Source organism: Panthera onca, chromosome E3 (assembly GCF_046562875.1).
Source record: "Panthera onca isolate mPanOnc1 chromosome E3, mPanOnc1 haplotype 2, whole genome shotgun sequence".
NCBI classification, from domain to species: domain Eukaryota; kingdom Metazoa; phylum Chordata; class Mammalia; order Carnivora; family Felidae; genus Panthera; species Panthera onca.
Window position 1 is genome coordinate 8,609,759 of NC_138354.1, and position 16,653 is coordinate 8,626,411.

General features: G+C 53.7%; 1 protein-coding gene across 10 annotated transcripts in view; it reads left to right on the forward strand.

Moving 5' to 3' along the window:
- The window catches only part of CUX1 (cut like homeobox 1), a 366,198-nt gene that overhangs the window by 66,454 nt on the left and 283,091 nt on the right, over positions 1-16,653 (forward strand). For all 10 annotated transcript variants that reach the window (XM_060649257.3, XM_078440403.2, XM_078440402.2 and 7 more), the window contains one exon: positions 12,466-12,576. In XM_060649257.3, coding sequence (XP_060505240.2) covers positions 12,466-12,576 — 111 coding nt within the window. The remainder of the gene's footprint in view (positions 1-12,465; positions 12,577-16,653) is intronic.

Genomic DNA, 16,653 nt, shown 5'->3' on the forward strand with positions numbered 1-16,653 from the left:
CTTTCCCTCGCGCCCCACGTGGCCCTGGGATGAAGAGAGGGCTGTTCGTGCCGGCTCAGAGCTGGGAGGGTATTGGGGGGCCGCGCTGGCTGAGCGAGCTGGATTTGGGTTAAGTATGAGAACCCCCTCACATAGTAGTAGTTGGTCGTAATCCTGTCTCTCAATTGTGTGTGTTCGATAGTTAGCGCCTTGTAAAGTCTGAGTTAATGCGTCCCTCCAGCTATTTTTCAGAAAGCTCCCCAGGCCAGATGGAGGGCCGCTGAGGGCGGGGGCCGTCATTTCCAGCGCCCAGAGTGGGCAGACTGGGAGCAGCCCCTCTTCCTCCCTGGGCGTCCCGTGCATCTGGCGCAGCTAGAGGTGAAACCCTCGGAGGATTCAAATGGCCCCCCTAACGTCACACTTGCGCTGTGGGCACGGGGAGCCCGCCTGCAGCGTCACCCGTCGGTGCCCAGCACCCAGGTTTCCTGACTGCGGCCAGCAGCGCCGGTGCCAGGGGAGAGTGGAGGAATCACGACGTTCACCTTCTCTGCCATGCAAGTGTCGTTCTGCGGGGCCATCTGGCTGGCAGCAGGTCTCCGCCAGTGGCAGGATGTTGTAAACCTTGCTCGCTGAACGTGGCACCGAAAGCCTCGAAAATTAACTGCAGAGATAAAATCAAAGCTGGCTCCGAGGTGACATCCCTGGGCCCGACACAGGCCGTGCCAAGGGAAGCTGGTCTGAGTCGTTGATAGATGCCTGTTACTCGTTCGGTTTCCCCCAGGAGCCACTTCGGCATTCTTTTAACTTTTGCTGATAAATTCCAGGCGAAAAACATTTGGAGAGCTTTTCGGGGTTTTATTTGCTAATTAAAACGTGAGAAGGGAACACAGCTACAGGTGGAGTTCTCGTGCAAGCCACAGCTGTGATTTGGCAAAAAAAAAAAAAAAAAAAACAACCCAACCTGACACTTTCAAAATGAAGTTATTAGCACTTCACCTATAACTGTGATAGCTTTTAACTTTCATGATCTGTCTCTTAAGCTCACCCCCCCCCCCCCCCCCGCCCCCGTAGCATTCAAAAAAGGGAGCTAAGTGAGGAAGTTGGAAGATACTTTACCCTTGCAGAGGAGAAAAAGAGCTCCCATTTTTGCGGAACCTTTTTAACTTACAGTTTTTCTCCTCCTTCATGCCATGATGTCTTCCGACAACCCCCGTGAGCCAGGGTAGGTGGGATCTTTTACAGATGAGAAGACCAAGGCTCAGGGTGTCTTGGTGACCTAATTCTTGTAGCCAGGATGGAGCGTGGTCACCAGAAATTTTCCAGCTGCTCGCTCCCTAGACCTCATGGATGCCCCAAGGGATGGGGCTATGTGGGCCAATCGCCCACTGTTTGGGCGACCCGTCTTGGACCGCTTGCAAAATAATTAAGCGAAATGGACTCTCATTCTGCAAATCAAATTCAGCTGATTGCCCGCCAAGCCCAGTCATATATTCCTAATAACCCCCAAAGCGGCTCAGCCCCAGCAAGCACTGGCTGGTTGGCTCCATTCACAGCCTGTGTCTGTGCCGGCAGATGTTTGTGGCCGGGATAGCCCAAACAGAGAGAGCGAGCGAGAGCTGCAGGGCGGCGGACGGCTTTGCCGCCAAGCTCTTTCCCAGGGAAGGGGAAGGGAGCCGTTGCCAGGGTGGCTGGTGCCCTAACAAATTGATTCCTGCCAAACAATAGAAACAAATATTTTCAACAGACAGAAATTTTGGCTCCTAAAGCATTCAAATTAAGGGCTTTATTTCTGAAACAAATACTTTAGGGGAAAAGCGTTTACCAGCATAGATGAGATCGGAGCTATTCCTTCTGGCAGTGGCATCATTATTTTTTGAGATTAAAACATGCTATTCGTGTCCCTGCCTAATTTTGAGCCCGTGACCTTACCCCCTATTTGCTGGAGAATGTCAAGTGCGTTAAGCTGGGACACGGGGAAGGGGTGTCTGCATGGTTTACTGCTGAGAGCCTCAGCTTCCATGGAGATGGTCTCCCAGGTCTGGGTTCAGAACTTGGCGTGGCCCCTGATCCCTTGGTGGGGTACTTTGGGCCGATCCCCCCCGAACAGCTTATCGTCAGTTTCATCAGTGTGTTAAGTATCAGTCTTATAACAGTTAACAGCATCACCCTCGGACCCTGGAGAGTCATTCTAGACCAGCAGTGTGTGGTAGAACTTCCTGCATTGATGGAATGGTCTTTATCTGTGTCATCAAATATAGTTGGCCACTGGCCCTTGGAGTGTGGCTACTGTAACAGAAACTGAATTTCTAATTTATCTTAAGTGGACATAGCCACATGTGGCTAGTGGCTGTCATTTGGATAGTGCAGTCTCATTCATTCTCCTCAATTAATTGGTCCCTGGGTCCAATTACTTGGTTGACGGGCCAGCCTGCTACAGATCTGCCGGCATCCTGAATGCAGCTGTGGGGGTTTCGGGGCTTCTGTTCTCTCTGACACTCGTCTCCTGTCCTGCAGCCAGAGAGCAGCGGGGCAGTTCCCTTGAACTAGACCACAGCCCCTCCGGGATCAACCTTCGTGGACGTGGACGTTTTAAAATTGTAACAAGTTCTCATTTGGTTTTAGAATACGTCTCCTAATGTGCATTAAGTGTAAGAAGAACGGGAGTCACGGAGTGGAGGGAGCTATTCCCTGGGCATTTGTTAGCAAGGGGGAGTCACAGACGTGCCCTGCCTCGGTCTCCTCATCTGTGACATGGGAGTGGCAAAGCTCCTGTGACTGCTTCTCTTTCAAGTTCATCCCGAGGCCCACGGGTGTGTGTGTGTGTGTGTGTGTGTGTGTGTGTGTGTGTGTGGCCGGGGGGTGCCAATAGGTCAGACTTCATTGGCCCTCCCTGGCCCCCAGTGTGGGTCCTGCAGGGGAACACAGAGGAGGCAGAAGACCAGGTATTCAGACAAGGAGGCTCTCGCTTCTCCCCGGGAGAGAAAGCAAACGAGATAATTAGCAAGGACAAGGTGGAGGGGCTACGAGCGGAGGAAGGGTTCTCTGGGCGCCCTGGAGAAGTCCAAGGTGGGAGGGGGTCAGCACTCTGCTGTTCGGTGGAGGCTGCTGGGCAGAGTTTAGTTTTGTTTTGTGATCTAGCCAAAGAGAATGGTAAAGAAGGCTCCTTACGAAACAGACATTAATTTTTGTAGCTCAAAACTGGGCAAGTGTCAGCAATTTCCTATGGTTTGGTCAATATGTAAAGCAGGAGCCTTCTCGTCCCGGTTAAACGCGTCCTGCCCTCTCCCTGCACCGGCCCCGGGCCACGCGGACCTACTGTTTGCCCCACCGGTGCTCCGATCCGTCTGTATTTCATTATGCATCACTGAGACGCCGTCTCTCACGTCTCACTGTTTAAATGAGAGTCTGGCAAGTATTATATGTAGTGCAATGCTTGTGGGATACATCTGGCATTTTTGTCTTTGCATAGTGGGTTTTCAGCAGGGTGAGGAACAACAAAAAACAAGATCTCGGTGCTCTATTGAAATTTCTCAATCCCGAGGAATTCACAAAAGGGCTTGTATAAAAACTCTGTGCTCGTAGCCTTTGTTAGGCCCCTTTATTTATTTTTATTTTCTGAGTCGGTAACGCATTCACTTGGTTCAAAATCGCATTTCCATTTGAAGGTAGATACCGAGGGGGTGCCTGGGTGGCTCAGTCCCCTAAGCGTCCGACTCTTGATCTCAGCTCAGGTCTTGATGTCAGGGTTGTGAGTTTAAGCCCCGTGTGGGGCTCCACAGTGGGCACGGAGCCTGCTTTAACAGTAAAAATAAAAAGCATACACCGAGAAAGCTTGACCCTGCCATCCCCAGTGGTGGAGTCATTAGATGGAACCGTGACAGGGAGGAAGTCTGTGTTGGAGTAAATCTTTTTACTTGAATTTCCTAGATCAGGAATGAATACCAAGTTGTGTCCCAGAATTGAGAACTGTTGAGTACGTATTAGATGAACAATAGCATCTTTAGAGCGAGAGCAGCACGAGGAAATAATCTTCGTACGAGGTGGGGTCAGCTTCAACAGGGAGAGGAGAAGAGGAACTACCATTGTCATCGTCCCGGGCATTTTATCTTATTTAATCCTCATGACAGCCCTGTGAGATGTGTATTCGTGTCCCCGGTTTAGGTTAGAGAGCCCGGCTGGTCGCAGAGCTAACAGGTCCATAGGCACACCGGTCCCCCAATACACCGCCCCGTAGGCACCTCCTCTCTGTCCCTGTTCCTGTCTCTGTCCGGGGTGTGGGGGAGCAGGACCCACTCTCATGGTGGGAAACCCGTGCTGTGAGTACATCACCTGTGCCCTGGGGACCCGGCCAGGAGGCTGCGTCCCCCTCCAAGGTGGGAGAAGACGGCTGGCTGGAATGCGCAGTGTTTTGGATTCAGCCCCCAGCGAGCTAGAAACCTGAACTGTAGGCAGTCCCTTGCCTGTTCACCTGCCCGCTTCTTTGTTCCCTGAGTTGAAGAGCCACGGGGTGTGATTAACGCAGAGAGCTCACTTCTCTGTGGCCAGTGTTTACTGAGTCCCTGCTTGGAGCTGGGCTCTGTACTGGGTGCCCTGGGAAGAGCATTCCCTCCCCCAGACCCCTCCTGGGATCTCCTTCTTGGGGGCACGTGGACACAGAGAAGGGGGCACATGCGGGCCCTTCTCATAGGCAGGGGAAGAGCCCCAGCAGCGAACCCCATATCTGCTTTGCTGCTACCTGATTTCCCCAAAGCACTGTCAGGATGGACTTTCCCACCACTGTTTTCCCGTTCCGCATTCTTAGGAGGGGGCTCAATGAAAGTTGTTTCCTAGGCTGCTAGGAGAGCTTGCTAGGGCGGCTCCAGCAGGGAGGAGTCCCTCGTGGGCAAATGATCCTAATTCTCATAAAATGGTGCCATTTTAGGGCTCGACCCAGGATCCTTTGAGGCTGAGCAAGAGGGGAGTGTGGGTCTCCTCCAGGCCCCCCACGCCTCCTTTCCCATCCATCTTGCCTTTAAGAAGCTGGCTCTGTCAGCTGACCCCCTCCTCCTCCTCAGCCCCCACAGTCTCCTGAACTGTTCTCAAACATTCTCTACCATTCAAGGCCTCAGTGCTCGGGCCAGCTTTTTGCTTGCAGCCTCTCTTTCCGACTGGAAGGAAGCCTTGCAGAGTTGTTAAATTTCTGCCCCCTTCCTGTATATTTTGCTTTTTATTTTTCCTTTCCTTCTTTCTTAAGCTTACCCTTCCATTTAGCAAATATTGACTGCCTACCTGTGATGTGCCCCACTGCCATGTGAAGTGCTGGGAACTCTCCAGTGAGCAGAAGGCGAGCCCTACTGGAGCTTACAGCCCATCGGGAGACGTGCTGATCTCACACACTTGCACGCAAATGCAGCATTGCAGACCCTTTTGCAAACCAGGGTCACTGCCACGAGGCACAGTTCAGGGAGCTGGGCTCATACCTTATAGTCTCTTCCGGAGGGGGGTGGGAGGGGCTGGGGGCTGGGGAAATGGTGTTCAATCGGAGCTCCTCTGACAGTTTGATGGAGGGGAGCAGGGATAGGTCTCCCAAGTGGAGGGAACAGCTGATGCTGAGGGTCTGAGGGAGGGAGGGGACCCAGCCCTCTGGGGACAGTAGAGGAAAGCCAGTGTGCCATGGTCTTATCCGAGGCCCCCTAGGACTGACACGCTCAGATCCCCTCTCCTGCCTCCCCGGGAGGGTGTGTGCTTGTCCTGGCCACCTTTACAGCTCCCCCCAGCTCAGAGAGGTCATTGGTGCTCCCAGGGGATAAAGGGTGCCTGAGTCTTGTGTCCGGGTGCACTCTCGCAGCTCCTGTAGGACTCCAGGATCCCTGCCTTCCTGCCTTTAGGTGTGCTGTTTTCCACCGTTCAGTGCCCCCCAGGGTCCCCGCCGGAGGTCTGTCTAACCGGCGGCACGTAGGGCTTCCCGAGCGGGAGTGCTCACCCCCGGCCCCTGGCTGCCACCGCCTGAAAGCCCCGTAGCCGCGATTCAGACTTTGGTGGGACTCTCAGTGAATCGGGGATCGTGCGCGGGGAAAGCGATGGGTGAGAACCAAGGGTCTGAAAAGGGCACCCGAGAAACACAGCCTCAGACTCGGTCCTCTGCCGAAACTTACAAAGTAAGTGAAAGCAGGGGCGTTTGCTTCAGGACTTCTGCAAGGTTCTCCTTTAAATACCGTGCATTGTCGGTGCACACACCCACGGACGGAACAAAATGCACTTCCCGCAGCTCCGCGGGGAGCACCACTCTGGGAAACGGGGGTGGGGGGGGGCAGTCAGCCGGCCTATCCATCCACCAGAGCCTGCGTCTCATTGTAGGGAAAAACTGACATTTGGAGAGATAAATGCATACTTTTTAGCAGAAGACATTACAGTTAGGTGCTCAAATTCAAAGGGTATAAAGGGGAGAAAGTAAAAGGCCCCCCTCCTCGTCCTCCTCCCCAGGATACGGGGTGGTACCCATATCTCTTCCAGAGGCGTCTTGTGTACGTATGAGCAAATGAAATGTGTGCACACGTACCTGTCCACTTACGGTGGGTGTCCTGGTTGCTGTTGGTGGACATGTCTGGGGAAGCAGCCTCCGTGCTTCTATTTGAACCCAGTTATTTCCATATTGGCGTGTTCCTCTTGTGTCCCTGCCACCCCTACCCTGGGGGGGCCTGACCAGGCTCCTGGTTCCTCTGAGCCCCTCTTCTTGGTCTCTGACAGCAACCGCCCCCCCACCCGGGTTGTGCCAGGGACTCAGTGAGGGGAAGAGGAGGAGGGGGAGGGTAACGGGGATTGAGCCCATCCCCCCCACAGGCCCCAGCCAAGATGGGCATCTTCTGCGAAAGCTCACAGGTCTTTCTTTCTGGAACTTATATTCTCCCTTTTCTAACCCCTGCTCTCTTTTGGTTCCACTGGCCCAGGCCCTTCTGTCCTGTTGCTTTTCCGTGCCTGCCTGGTTTCCTCCGCTGGACGGTGGGCACCTGGAGGTCAGGGTCGGCTTCTGACTCATCCGTGCATTCTCTGGAGCCCCCGACCTGGTTGGAGACACTGGTGGCAGACTGAGTTCAGGCCTGAGGTCAAGTGCGTGGCTCTTATAGTACAGAAAAACTCCCCTTGATGGAGCACGTCCCGTGCCCCGAACTGAACATGCTTTATCTTAATTCCCTCCAGAGAGGGAATCTCATTGGACCAAAACCACACAGGTTACAGCTGGGATGGAGCCTGGATTCCCGGCCGGGTTGCTCTGAGGCCACTGTCTGAGGAGTCTAAAGCTGTTCCGTGTAGGGGGCTGGGCGGGGGCGGCTGTTGGTGGGCTGGAGCCCTTACCCACTTCCTGCAGTTGTCCAAATGACCCTGTTGCTGGAAATGAAGCAGAAAAAGCCCCGGGACCACCCCATGCAGAGACCGGGGTTGCCTTTCCCTTTTTGTACGGGTCCTCTTGGTTTCACCGATAAAGCCATTTTGGATTCGTATACGTGATCTGCTGTTTGATTAGCTTGACAGGTAAACCCAAAGGAAATACCAGATGAACGAACTTTCACTTAAAGTTACAGACAGTAAGCAGAGAATACTCATTTGCCTTGTGGAGGCAGTTGGCCAGGTATGTTTTCCGGCCACCCCAAGGGTGCTGGGGGAGAGGGCTCACCTCCCTGGGCCCAGGAGGAACAGGGAGCCCAGGAGGGCCTGGCAATGGGACTTTATGAGAGGAGTCTCCCAAAAGCACTGCAGGTACCCCCCCCCCCCCAGTTCAATACAGACAACGGCAGGCATACCTACTTTAAATTGATTTCAAATTGATCACTGAGGTTATTAAGACCTGTTTTATTTGGGAAAATTTTCTTTTAAATAGGCTTGTGGTCACATTTTATTTCCTGTGTGTGTGTGTGTGTGTGTGTGTGTGTGTGTGTGTGTGTGTGTGTTTTAAGCTTATTTATTTATTTTGAGAGAGAGAGAGAGAGCGGAGGGAGAGAGAGAGAATCCCAATGAGGCTTTGCACTGTCGGCACAGAGCCCAACGCGGGGCTCGAACTCACAAGCCTTTAGATCATGTCCTGAGCCGAAGTCGGGCGCTCAACCGACCGAGCCACCCAGGCGCCCCTGTTTCTTGTGTTTGATAAATCTTTAATACTCGGTTGAGAGGCTGGAGTTCAGGCAGAGAGAAAGTTAAAAAGTTAGGCACTTTGCCCTTTGAGGATCTGTCAGAAATGGGAGGGAAAGCCTGCCAGAAGTTCTCGCCAGAGAGGAAGGCAGGACTCCAGGCGTCCACGGCTCTGCGGGAGCCTACCCGCCTTATAGCAGGGGGTGTGCCCGTGCACACGGGGCCTCAGGTTCAAACACTGGGCCTCGTCACCTCCTGGCATCGGCTGCCACATGATGACTTTGAAAGAAAACCGCAGTTTCTGCCTCCAGGTGCCTGTCCTTGTGGGACACTCACCCGGGACGATTTCCACCACTTCCAGCCTAGTTGAAAGTGCCCGGGTGTTCAGAGCCCGCCGGTTTGCCACCAGCCCTGCCAGCTTCCCATGACTTTGGACTTGGGGCTGTCGGCTGTTTCCAGCGGGAGAATATTTCTAAATCGTTTTGAGGGGACGCCCTCCTCTGCCATTCCCTGGGAAAGCTCTGGCCTGGGTGAGCGGCGTTTTCTGTAACTGGCCACCTCCTCCTCGTTCGTAAGCCCGGAGACTGGCCAGTGTGCGACGCGTTGTGCAAGAAACAGCTGTTGTTTTGACAAAGGACGTGCTTGCCTCAGTTTTTGAGTTACCGGAGTGAGTCAAGAGCTCATCTATTCCAGGCCTCTGCTGCTGGGCAGGGGGACACGCGGGCCATGAACATGACTATTGTGGGCTGCACGATGTAAAATATGTTTCTAGAACAATATATGTGTGTATTTTTCACATTAGCAGGATTTAAAAAGTTAACAATACAGTGTTTCGAATTGGGTAATAATGCATGCACATGGCTAGAATAGTCAGAGGTACAATTGACCCTTGAACAATGGGGGGATTAGGGGTGCTGACCCCCGGCTGGTCAAAAATCCACATTCAACGTTTGACTCCCCCTGAACCTTAACTACTCAGAGCCTACTGTTGACTAGAAGCCTGGCCTATAACATAGCCGATTAACTCGTACTTTGTATGCCCTACGTATCATATACCATATTCCCACAATAAAGGGAAAAGAAAACGTTCCGAAGAAAATCATAAGGAAGGGAAAATACATTTACGGTACTGTGCTATAAAAAAACCCCCGCGTCTAAGCGGTCCATGCAGTTCAAACCCATGTTCTTCGAGGGTCGGCTGGACACTGAAGGGAAGGTTCCGCCTCTCCCCTCCCCCTCTCCCCCCAGCGCCTTCTCAGAGCCAAGCAGTTACAAGTGTCTTTTGTATCATTCTGGAGACAATCAAAGCTTATGCAAGCATATGTATAGATACTCTTTTAAACAATCCTGGCATTGTTCTTGCACTTTGCTCTTTTTGCTTAAATATATCTCGAAGATCAGCCCGTCTCCTAGCACATGTAGGACTTTTTCTTACCATTGCAGAATGATCCTTGAGTGGATATGCCAACACGCTCTCGTTGGACACTGGTTGATTCCCAGGTGTGGGTTTTTGGTTTTTGTTTTCTCTTGGCGAGTTTTGAGTGCCTTTCAGGTGTGGGGACCCTCCATGCTCTTTTTTACACGTGACCAGTGACTCCGGGACTGAGGGTTCTGTCTTTTAGGCCCCCACCGCCACCTCCCGTCAACACATTAAGTTCCCTTGTTAATGTGTCATTGTATTTGACACTTTGAGCATAGGCGGGCCGGGTAGATAATAAAACAGTATTTGGCTTATGTTTAATAGCCGTCTCTTCTCTGCATCGTCCCAACAACCGTACAAAGCCTCCGTGTCCTTCAGAAGGCCTCGTGGTGGTTTTGTAAGGGGCCTGGTCAAAGATCGCGAGCCCTAAGTCTGACCAACCAGACCCCGGGGCCAGGCAAGCCCAGCCTGTCCTCCTTGGCGGTGCTGGTCGGTTTCTGTGCTGGCGGGCCGAGGCACGGTATTAAATCTGGAGACCCGCGTTCGTTTCTCATGTGGACCTGCGTATGTCTGCACGCGTGGGGAAGGGAGTGTGGCGGCCCCCAGGGGGGTCCCCGACTGCCAGCAGTACGTCACCCCAGGCTCACTGGCCCTATGGCCCCGTGACAAAGGTGGGTTCGCTGCCTTGTATCAAGGGTCCTGTCTCAGACTCAGCCCTCCTTGGTGGGGTTTTCTGATGGATGTGCCCATGGATCTCGTGGGCTGGGTCAGACTTCAGCGTGTGGGGCATGCGGGGACCCGAGGGGACCGTGCGCTCTGTCACGTCTTCCGCAGCATTGCCCCACTGTCCCCACGCTCGTCCCTCTAGGTGGGAAGGTGGGGGTCAGGGCTGGGGCCGCAGTCCCCTCTGTGCCCCCCACCGTCCAGCCGTTATGGCCGATTGGGTGACAGCCCCCCCCGCCCTGGAATTTAGGTCCTCGTTGGAAGCAGTCAGTGCCCAAGTTTTCTGCATCTGCGGGCGATTAGAACAAAACATCAACTCTACTTTTTCTGTCATGTTTCAATATTGGCGTTTCTCCCCACTTCTTGAAGCCTCCTTTTATAACTTCTGCTCCTGCTGCTTAAATATAGCCGTCTAAGTCCTCCTCCTTACCAGATTGTTTATATTTTTGAAAAGCCTTCTGCTTATCTGCGATTGCTCTCTCTTCTCCGTCTCCATCCCCGCATCACCACATTCGTTTCGGTTGCTCTTTTTTCCCTGCCTTCACTCGACTGGGATGTGTTTCAAATGTGGTCTATCAAAATGTGCAGTGTTTCCCTCTTTTCTGCAGTAGCTTTGACATCTGTTCTTGAATTCTAGCCCATGTTATTCTTTTGGACTTGTTTGCTCAAGATTTGCTGTAATGCCAGAAACACGACAGGGGAGAGAGAGTGCGGTGGGGAGTGTCTCCCCCTCCCCACCCCCCACCCCCCCCATAAAAACCGTCTTATGATTTCCAAGTCGACACCACGCTGGATGTGGCTCCAGCGCCCTGTCGTCCTCTCTGGCAGTGGCCCGCCCCATACTGTACGAGTGAAGTGCCCCTCAGGAGGCCCCACCAAACTCCTCGGGTTACTTCCGCCACAAAGGGAAGCAGGTGAAACCTCATAGGGGCGGGGGTGGGGGAGGGGGAGACTCACGTGCTTCCCGGATGTCTGTGGAAGGATCTCTGTGTCTGATTTGCCTCGCTTTTCAGTCCTCAATCGGGTCCTTGCCCTGCTGGGCCCCAGGGGATGGGGCATACCACGGAGAAGCCATGCGCAACAGCCACATCGGATCCTAAGCAGAAGACGCCAGTGTGTGTCTTTAGTAACTGAGGCCGCTGGGCAAGAAAATGGGCCTCTTGGTGGCTACGGCAGCGTGTCCTTGTGCCCCTGCTGTCGGCTCGGGACACCACCCTGGGCCCATCTGCTGCAGGCTTGTTTGAAACGGATCCCGTTGGCAGCTCCTCCCAGAATTTCCGAGGCCAGGGCACCGGTTCTCTGATGCTCTGAGCGTTATTTTGTCATGTGAGCCCAGGTCCTCTTACAGGGTACCCGGCCCTGGTGGCTCTCAGAGTTTCAATGCAAGAACGGTAGCTTGAGAATAGCTGTTGTTACCAGGTGCCCCATTCCCAAAGTTGACTGCATCCTGCAAATCATTATTCTTGGAATTTGCCCCGTAAAGGTCCCTCCTGAAAACTAGTCACAGGTTATGGGCATGATAACCTCACCTCTCTGAAACCCACAATAGGTACTGTTAAATGAAAGCAGACCCAGTTATCAGCACACGAGCCCCCAGGCCCACACTGTTGAAGACAGACGAATAGCACGCCCCAGAGAGAAGCCCAGAGTAAAGCAGAGTCATCAGGGCACAGAGACTCGGCAGGAGGGAAAGCTTGCCGAAAACAGAAACCAGGAGCGCCTGGGTGGCTCAGTGGGTTACGCGTCCATCTCTTGATTTCGGCTCAGGTTGTGATCTCGCAGTTCATGGGTGCGAGTCCCGCGTCTGGCCCTGTGCTGACAGCGTGGAACTTGCTTGGGATTCGCACTCCTAGCCCCTCCCCAGCTCACGCTCTCTTTCTCTCTCTCCAAATAAAAATAAGTATGTTAGACGGCATCAGGGCATTGGGCTGACGCTGGCTTTAGCAAAGAAAAACGTGTCTGCGTGTTCTGTCCCCGAAGCAGTCATTTGTGAGGTGCGTGTGGACCCACGGCACATCGAGCCGGGGTAGCGTGGTGTTCTGGGACGTGCGCACGGGGCGATGGCAACTGCCCAAGTGCGCCCACTCCCCTCTGCGGCCCCAGCCCCTCCTCTGCCCGGGAGGTGGTAACCCCCAGAGCCACGGGGGGCCTCTCCCGGGTTCTGGTCGAATGCAGATACGATCCCCTCTGGTACGAAGCAGCAGTGACAACCTTGTCTTCCTTTGTGTCTCTCTCGACAGAGGGAACTCGATGCCACCGCAACAGTACTGGCGAACCGGCAAGATGAAAGCGAGCAGTCCAGAAAGCGGCTTATCGAGCAGAGCCGAGAGTTCAAGAAGAACACTCCAGAGGTGAGGCCGCAGGACCGTCCAGGTGTCTTTGAGAGGGGTCTCCCTGCCCTCGGACATATTCAGAAGCTGTGTTTGTAAGCATTTCGCCCCCAGCAGACTGCGTGCCTCGCGGCGGGCCGGGGGCCCTCGGGCGTCGGTCGGTTGTCGGAACGCAGGAGAGCGCGAGCTCATTCCAGATGCGCCTGCTGACCCACTTGGGTGTGCGAGAGCACGTGGCCGGCTGCGTGGCCCATTCGGGGCTCCGGCCCCCACGCTCCGTGCCCACGCCTGTTAGCACGTGACCCCGAGTCCTTGCGGGAGCCCCGAGCACGAGGGCGTAGCGGGAGGGGGTGCAGGGGGTCCTCAGAGGGCCCCTTCCCTGATTCCCTGTCTGAGGCTGCACACTTCTGAGGACGCGATGTGCCGATCCTTCTTGTCGAACAGACATTTAGTCCGGTAGGGCCTGTTAAACGCCTCTGTTTCCTGAAATACGCTTTAAAGGGCACTGGAAATGTGCTCCTCGTGGGCTCCTCTTTTTTTCTTGTAAGTACACGTTTGAAAGGCCGTGTTCAGAGGGCCTCAGGCGGCATTTTCCCAGTCTGTTTTCGAGGCCCCTGGTTCCCCCGGTCCCTGTCCAAGGGTTTGTAAGAAACGAAAAGCAAGGAGGGTTTTAGAGACCATTGGACAGACGTGGGAATTGCTTTCCGGGAGCTTCTGCCAGGCTGGCCCACGATGGTTCTCGGGCCGCGGGCTCTCGCCCCAGCCTCCTGCACCCTCCCGTCAGGCGAGAGCGGACTGCCCACGTTCTTCCGTGCAGGACAAAGGATCAGGTCTGGAAGGAAAGCTGCTTTCTGGGAGGCATGCCCCAGACTTTGATAATATTCCTGAAAAATGATGCGTGATTGGAACTGTCAAGGGCAGACCCGTGTCAAGTGTACCGTCTAGCTTGCTGCTTGAGGGGGTGTGCTATTGTGAGTCATTTTGGGAAACAAATCATTAACCCTCCGTTTTCAGAATAAATATTTGGGGAGAAAACACGATAGCCCAGCGGGAAGAAAGGAGGCTTTAGGGGCAGACCCACCTAAGGGCTTTAAGTTTTAGATGCACTGCTTGCCCTCACCCCCTCCCTTAAACGTGGATCTTCCCGTCCTATCCAAGCACAGGTGCACATTGTAGAGATTCGGGCCTGGTTACCGCCTTCCATGTGGTATCGGGGATCCGCTCTGCTCTGTGTTGAGTAAAGACAGGATCCAGGACTGCCTTCCTCTAATTACTTTCCTTCTCTAAGGCCACTTCAGAGCAGGCCTTCCTGGAGGGTCTCACTGTGGGGTTTCCCGAGCTCTCATCCTTGTCCTTGACTCCTGTTTTCCCCTGGCCGGCGCCCTTCACATCTGTCCCTCGAGCCACCCTTCGTACCGTTCCCGTAGTGAGCTGTCATCCTCTGCCCTGTGTTCTTACTGCCCTTCCCTTGGTGACCATTTTCCTTGGAAAATCTAAAACAGAAGGTCAAGGTCATCCTTCCGAGGCAGCAGACAATTCAGTAAACATAATCTGTCCCATGGTCGGTACTATGAAGAGCAGCAGAGACCCGGTTTCCTGGATGTTCCGAGTCCCAGGCTCCCGTCAGCTGTGGGGGCAGGGGCCCGCCGAGGGGGTGCGTTCCCCTCCGGCCACTGAGGGTACGGCCCCTCCCCTGACATGGAAATGGGAGACCAGCTCACACAGCTTGAAGAGCCCTCCCCCTCCGAAACACGTAGCATTTTATCTCCTAATCTCAGTCACTGGAAGAGGCTTGGGGGAGAAGCAGTGTGGTTCATAAATGCCATTTGGAGCATTTCTTTCCAGAGCACAGTTTTAGACCCTGTCTTCCGTGGAGAAGAGGGGCCCAGAAACACCTGGAAGGGGACGGAAGGTTTCTGTGCTGCTCGCTCCTGGCCTCTGCCAGCTGGTCCAGGCTAGTGCTCACTCAGGCTACTCTTGCTGCAATGAGGAGAGTCTCGCTGCAACAGGAATTTTCAGGAAGCCGGGAAGGGTGACGCCCCCTGCGGCTCCCGCCCCTTCCCTCGGCTCTTTCTATCCCAGGACCGTCCACGACATCTGTGTGGGGTCCCTGTGGGAACTCTGAGGCGAGAACCGATAGGGGAGATAGGTTCACTGATGCCACCAGCCGGCCAGAATCCCGTGTAAATAGTGAAGCCACGTGAGGCCAGCACGGGGGTGGGGGCGTAGCTATAGCCAAGTCCTCTGGGGTTCGTGGAGGGGGAGGGTACACGCGTGTGGGGGTCTGGTGGCACGTGTCGGGACTCTAGTGAGTGCGGGGCCTGGGGTCCACAGGGGATATTGGATTGTCTGTTTGGGGTCACAGTGCAGAGGGGCCCCCCACGGTTTTCCAACATCGGTCCCCTCTTGTGACTACACTGCTGGACGGATCGTTCAGCAACGGAGGGAATCAATTCACACTTAACCGTCGAGGAAACTCTTTGAGAGATTGGACATAAAAGTGAAGGTTGCTTAGAACTTGTTCTCGGGGGCTAAAAAAAAAAAAATTGGCTCATTGGCCGGAGAGGCGTCTTCCTTAGGGGGACACAGACCAGGATCTCCACACCTCAGAAAGTTGGCCGAGTGAGGACGAGGCCCTCGTTCCAGGGCGGGTGGCCAGCGCTGTGACTGGTTTGCACCTGGTGTGCTGACTGCTGATGAGCACGCAGGAGTCCCCCCTCTGTGTTCTGGGGAAGAAGATAATGCGCTCCTAGCGTCCGTCGAATGTTTAGTGAATCTACTGTGCAGGACGAGGGCACCAGAGAAAAGTCAGAGGCGAGCGTGCTGGTCTCCCAACAGGGAGTTTCTGTTTTCCAACCTGGCCCTGCCCACGGGTAGCTGGGGAAGCTCAAGTCCAGAGGGAAAGGGGGGCTGTGCGGGAGGCCTCAGAGCCAGCGGGCAGGTCCTTCCACACGGGATGAGCCCCGGGAGCACAGAGTGGCAGGTGCCGCAGTGGCCAGAGCCCTGGAGGTTTTTCGTGGATGGTGCATTTTTTCTTTTAAGTTTCCATTTTGTGTCATTAGATTAATCCCTTCACGGTCAGTTGATATTACCGCTTACATCTTTTTAACCCCCAAATTGTGGTCAATTTGAAGATGGTTGCAATTACTCCAAAAAAAAGTGGTAGACATTGTTCTGATTCAAAACAAACAGAAAAAGCCCCTTTCGAAGAAAAATGGTTTTTAATTTTAATTTTGGAATGAAACATCCCTTCCCTATTGGATTAATAATTGATTAGGTGAACATAAAAGACTGGGGGGATATTTCTATATCCTGTCACTTTCCGTGTCACCTCCGGTGGCTCACTGCCTCGTGGCACTGGTGAATTACTTCACCTCCCAGAGCCTCAGCGTTGTCACCTGTCAAAAGTGTGATGATAGGGCCCAGCTCACAGGGGTTGCTGTGTGTGTGTGTGTGTGTGTGTGTGTATGCATGCATATGTTGTGTATTTGTGTGTGTGTGTGAGCGTGTGGAGGGCTCCACACAAGCCTGGAACCTCGAGTCCAGGGCGTGTTTGTTACCAGTATGAGCTTGGGACATAGAGTACGGAGCACATTAGATGTAGTTGATATCTGCTTCTCAAAGCCAGCTCAGGGAACTTGAAAAAAAAAAAAAAGACACAACAAGGGGGCTCCTGGGGGGCTCAGTCTGTTGAGCATCCGCCTCTTGATTTCAGCCCAGGTCATGATCTCATGGTTCATGGGATTGAGCCCTGAGTGGGGCTCCGTGCTGACAGCATGGAGTCTGCTTGGGATGCTCTCTCCCCCTCTCTCTGCCCCTCCCCTGCTCGTACGAGCATTTTCTCTCTCTTTCTCTGTGTCTCTCAAAATAAATAAATAAACATTAAAAAAAAAACCCCACAACAAATGCAGGTAGTTTCAGCTCGTAGTATTTCAGAAGTTGGTTTGTGGTGACAGGTAATCATTTTGCAAATATTTTTGGAACACCTTCCATGTGCCAGATGGTTCCGCCCTGAGGATACAACCCTATCCTTGTTCTTAAAGAGTTCCTTATCTTTCTTACCAGCAAGTTGAACATCTTGATCTGGCATGTTAAGTG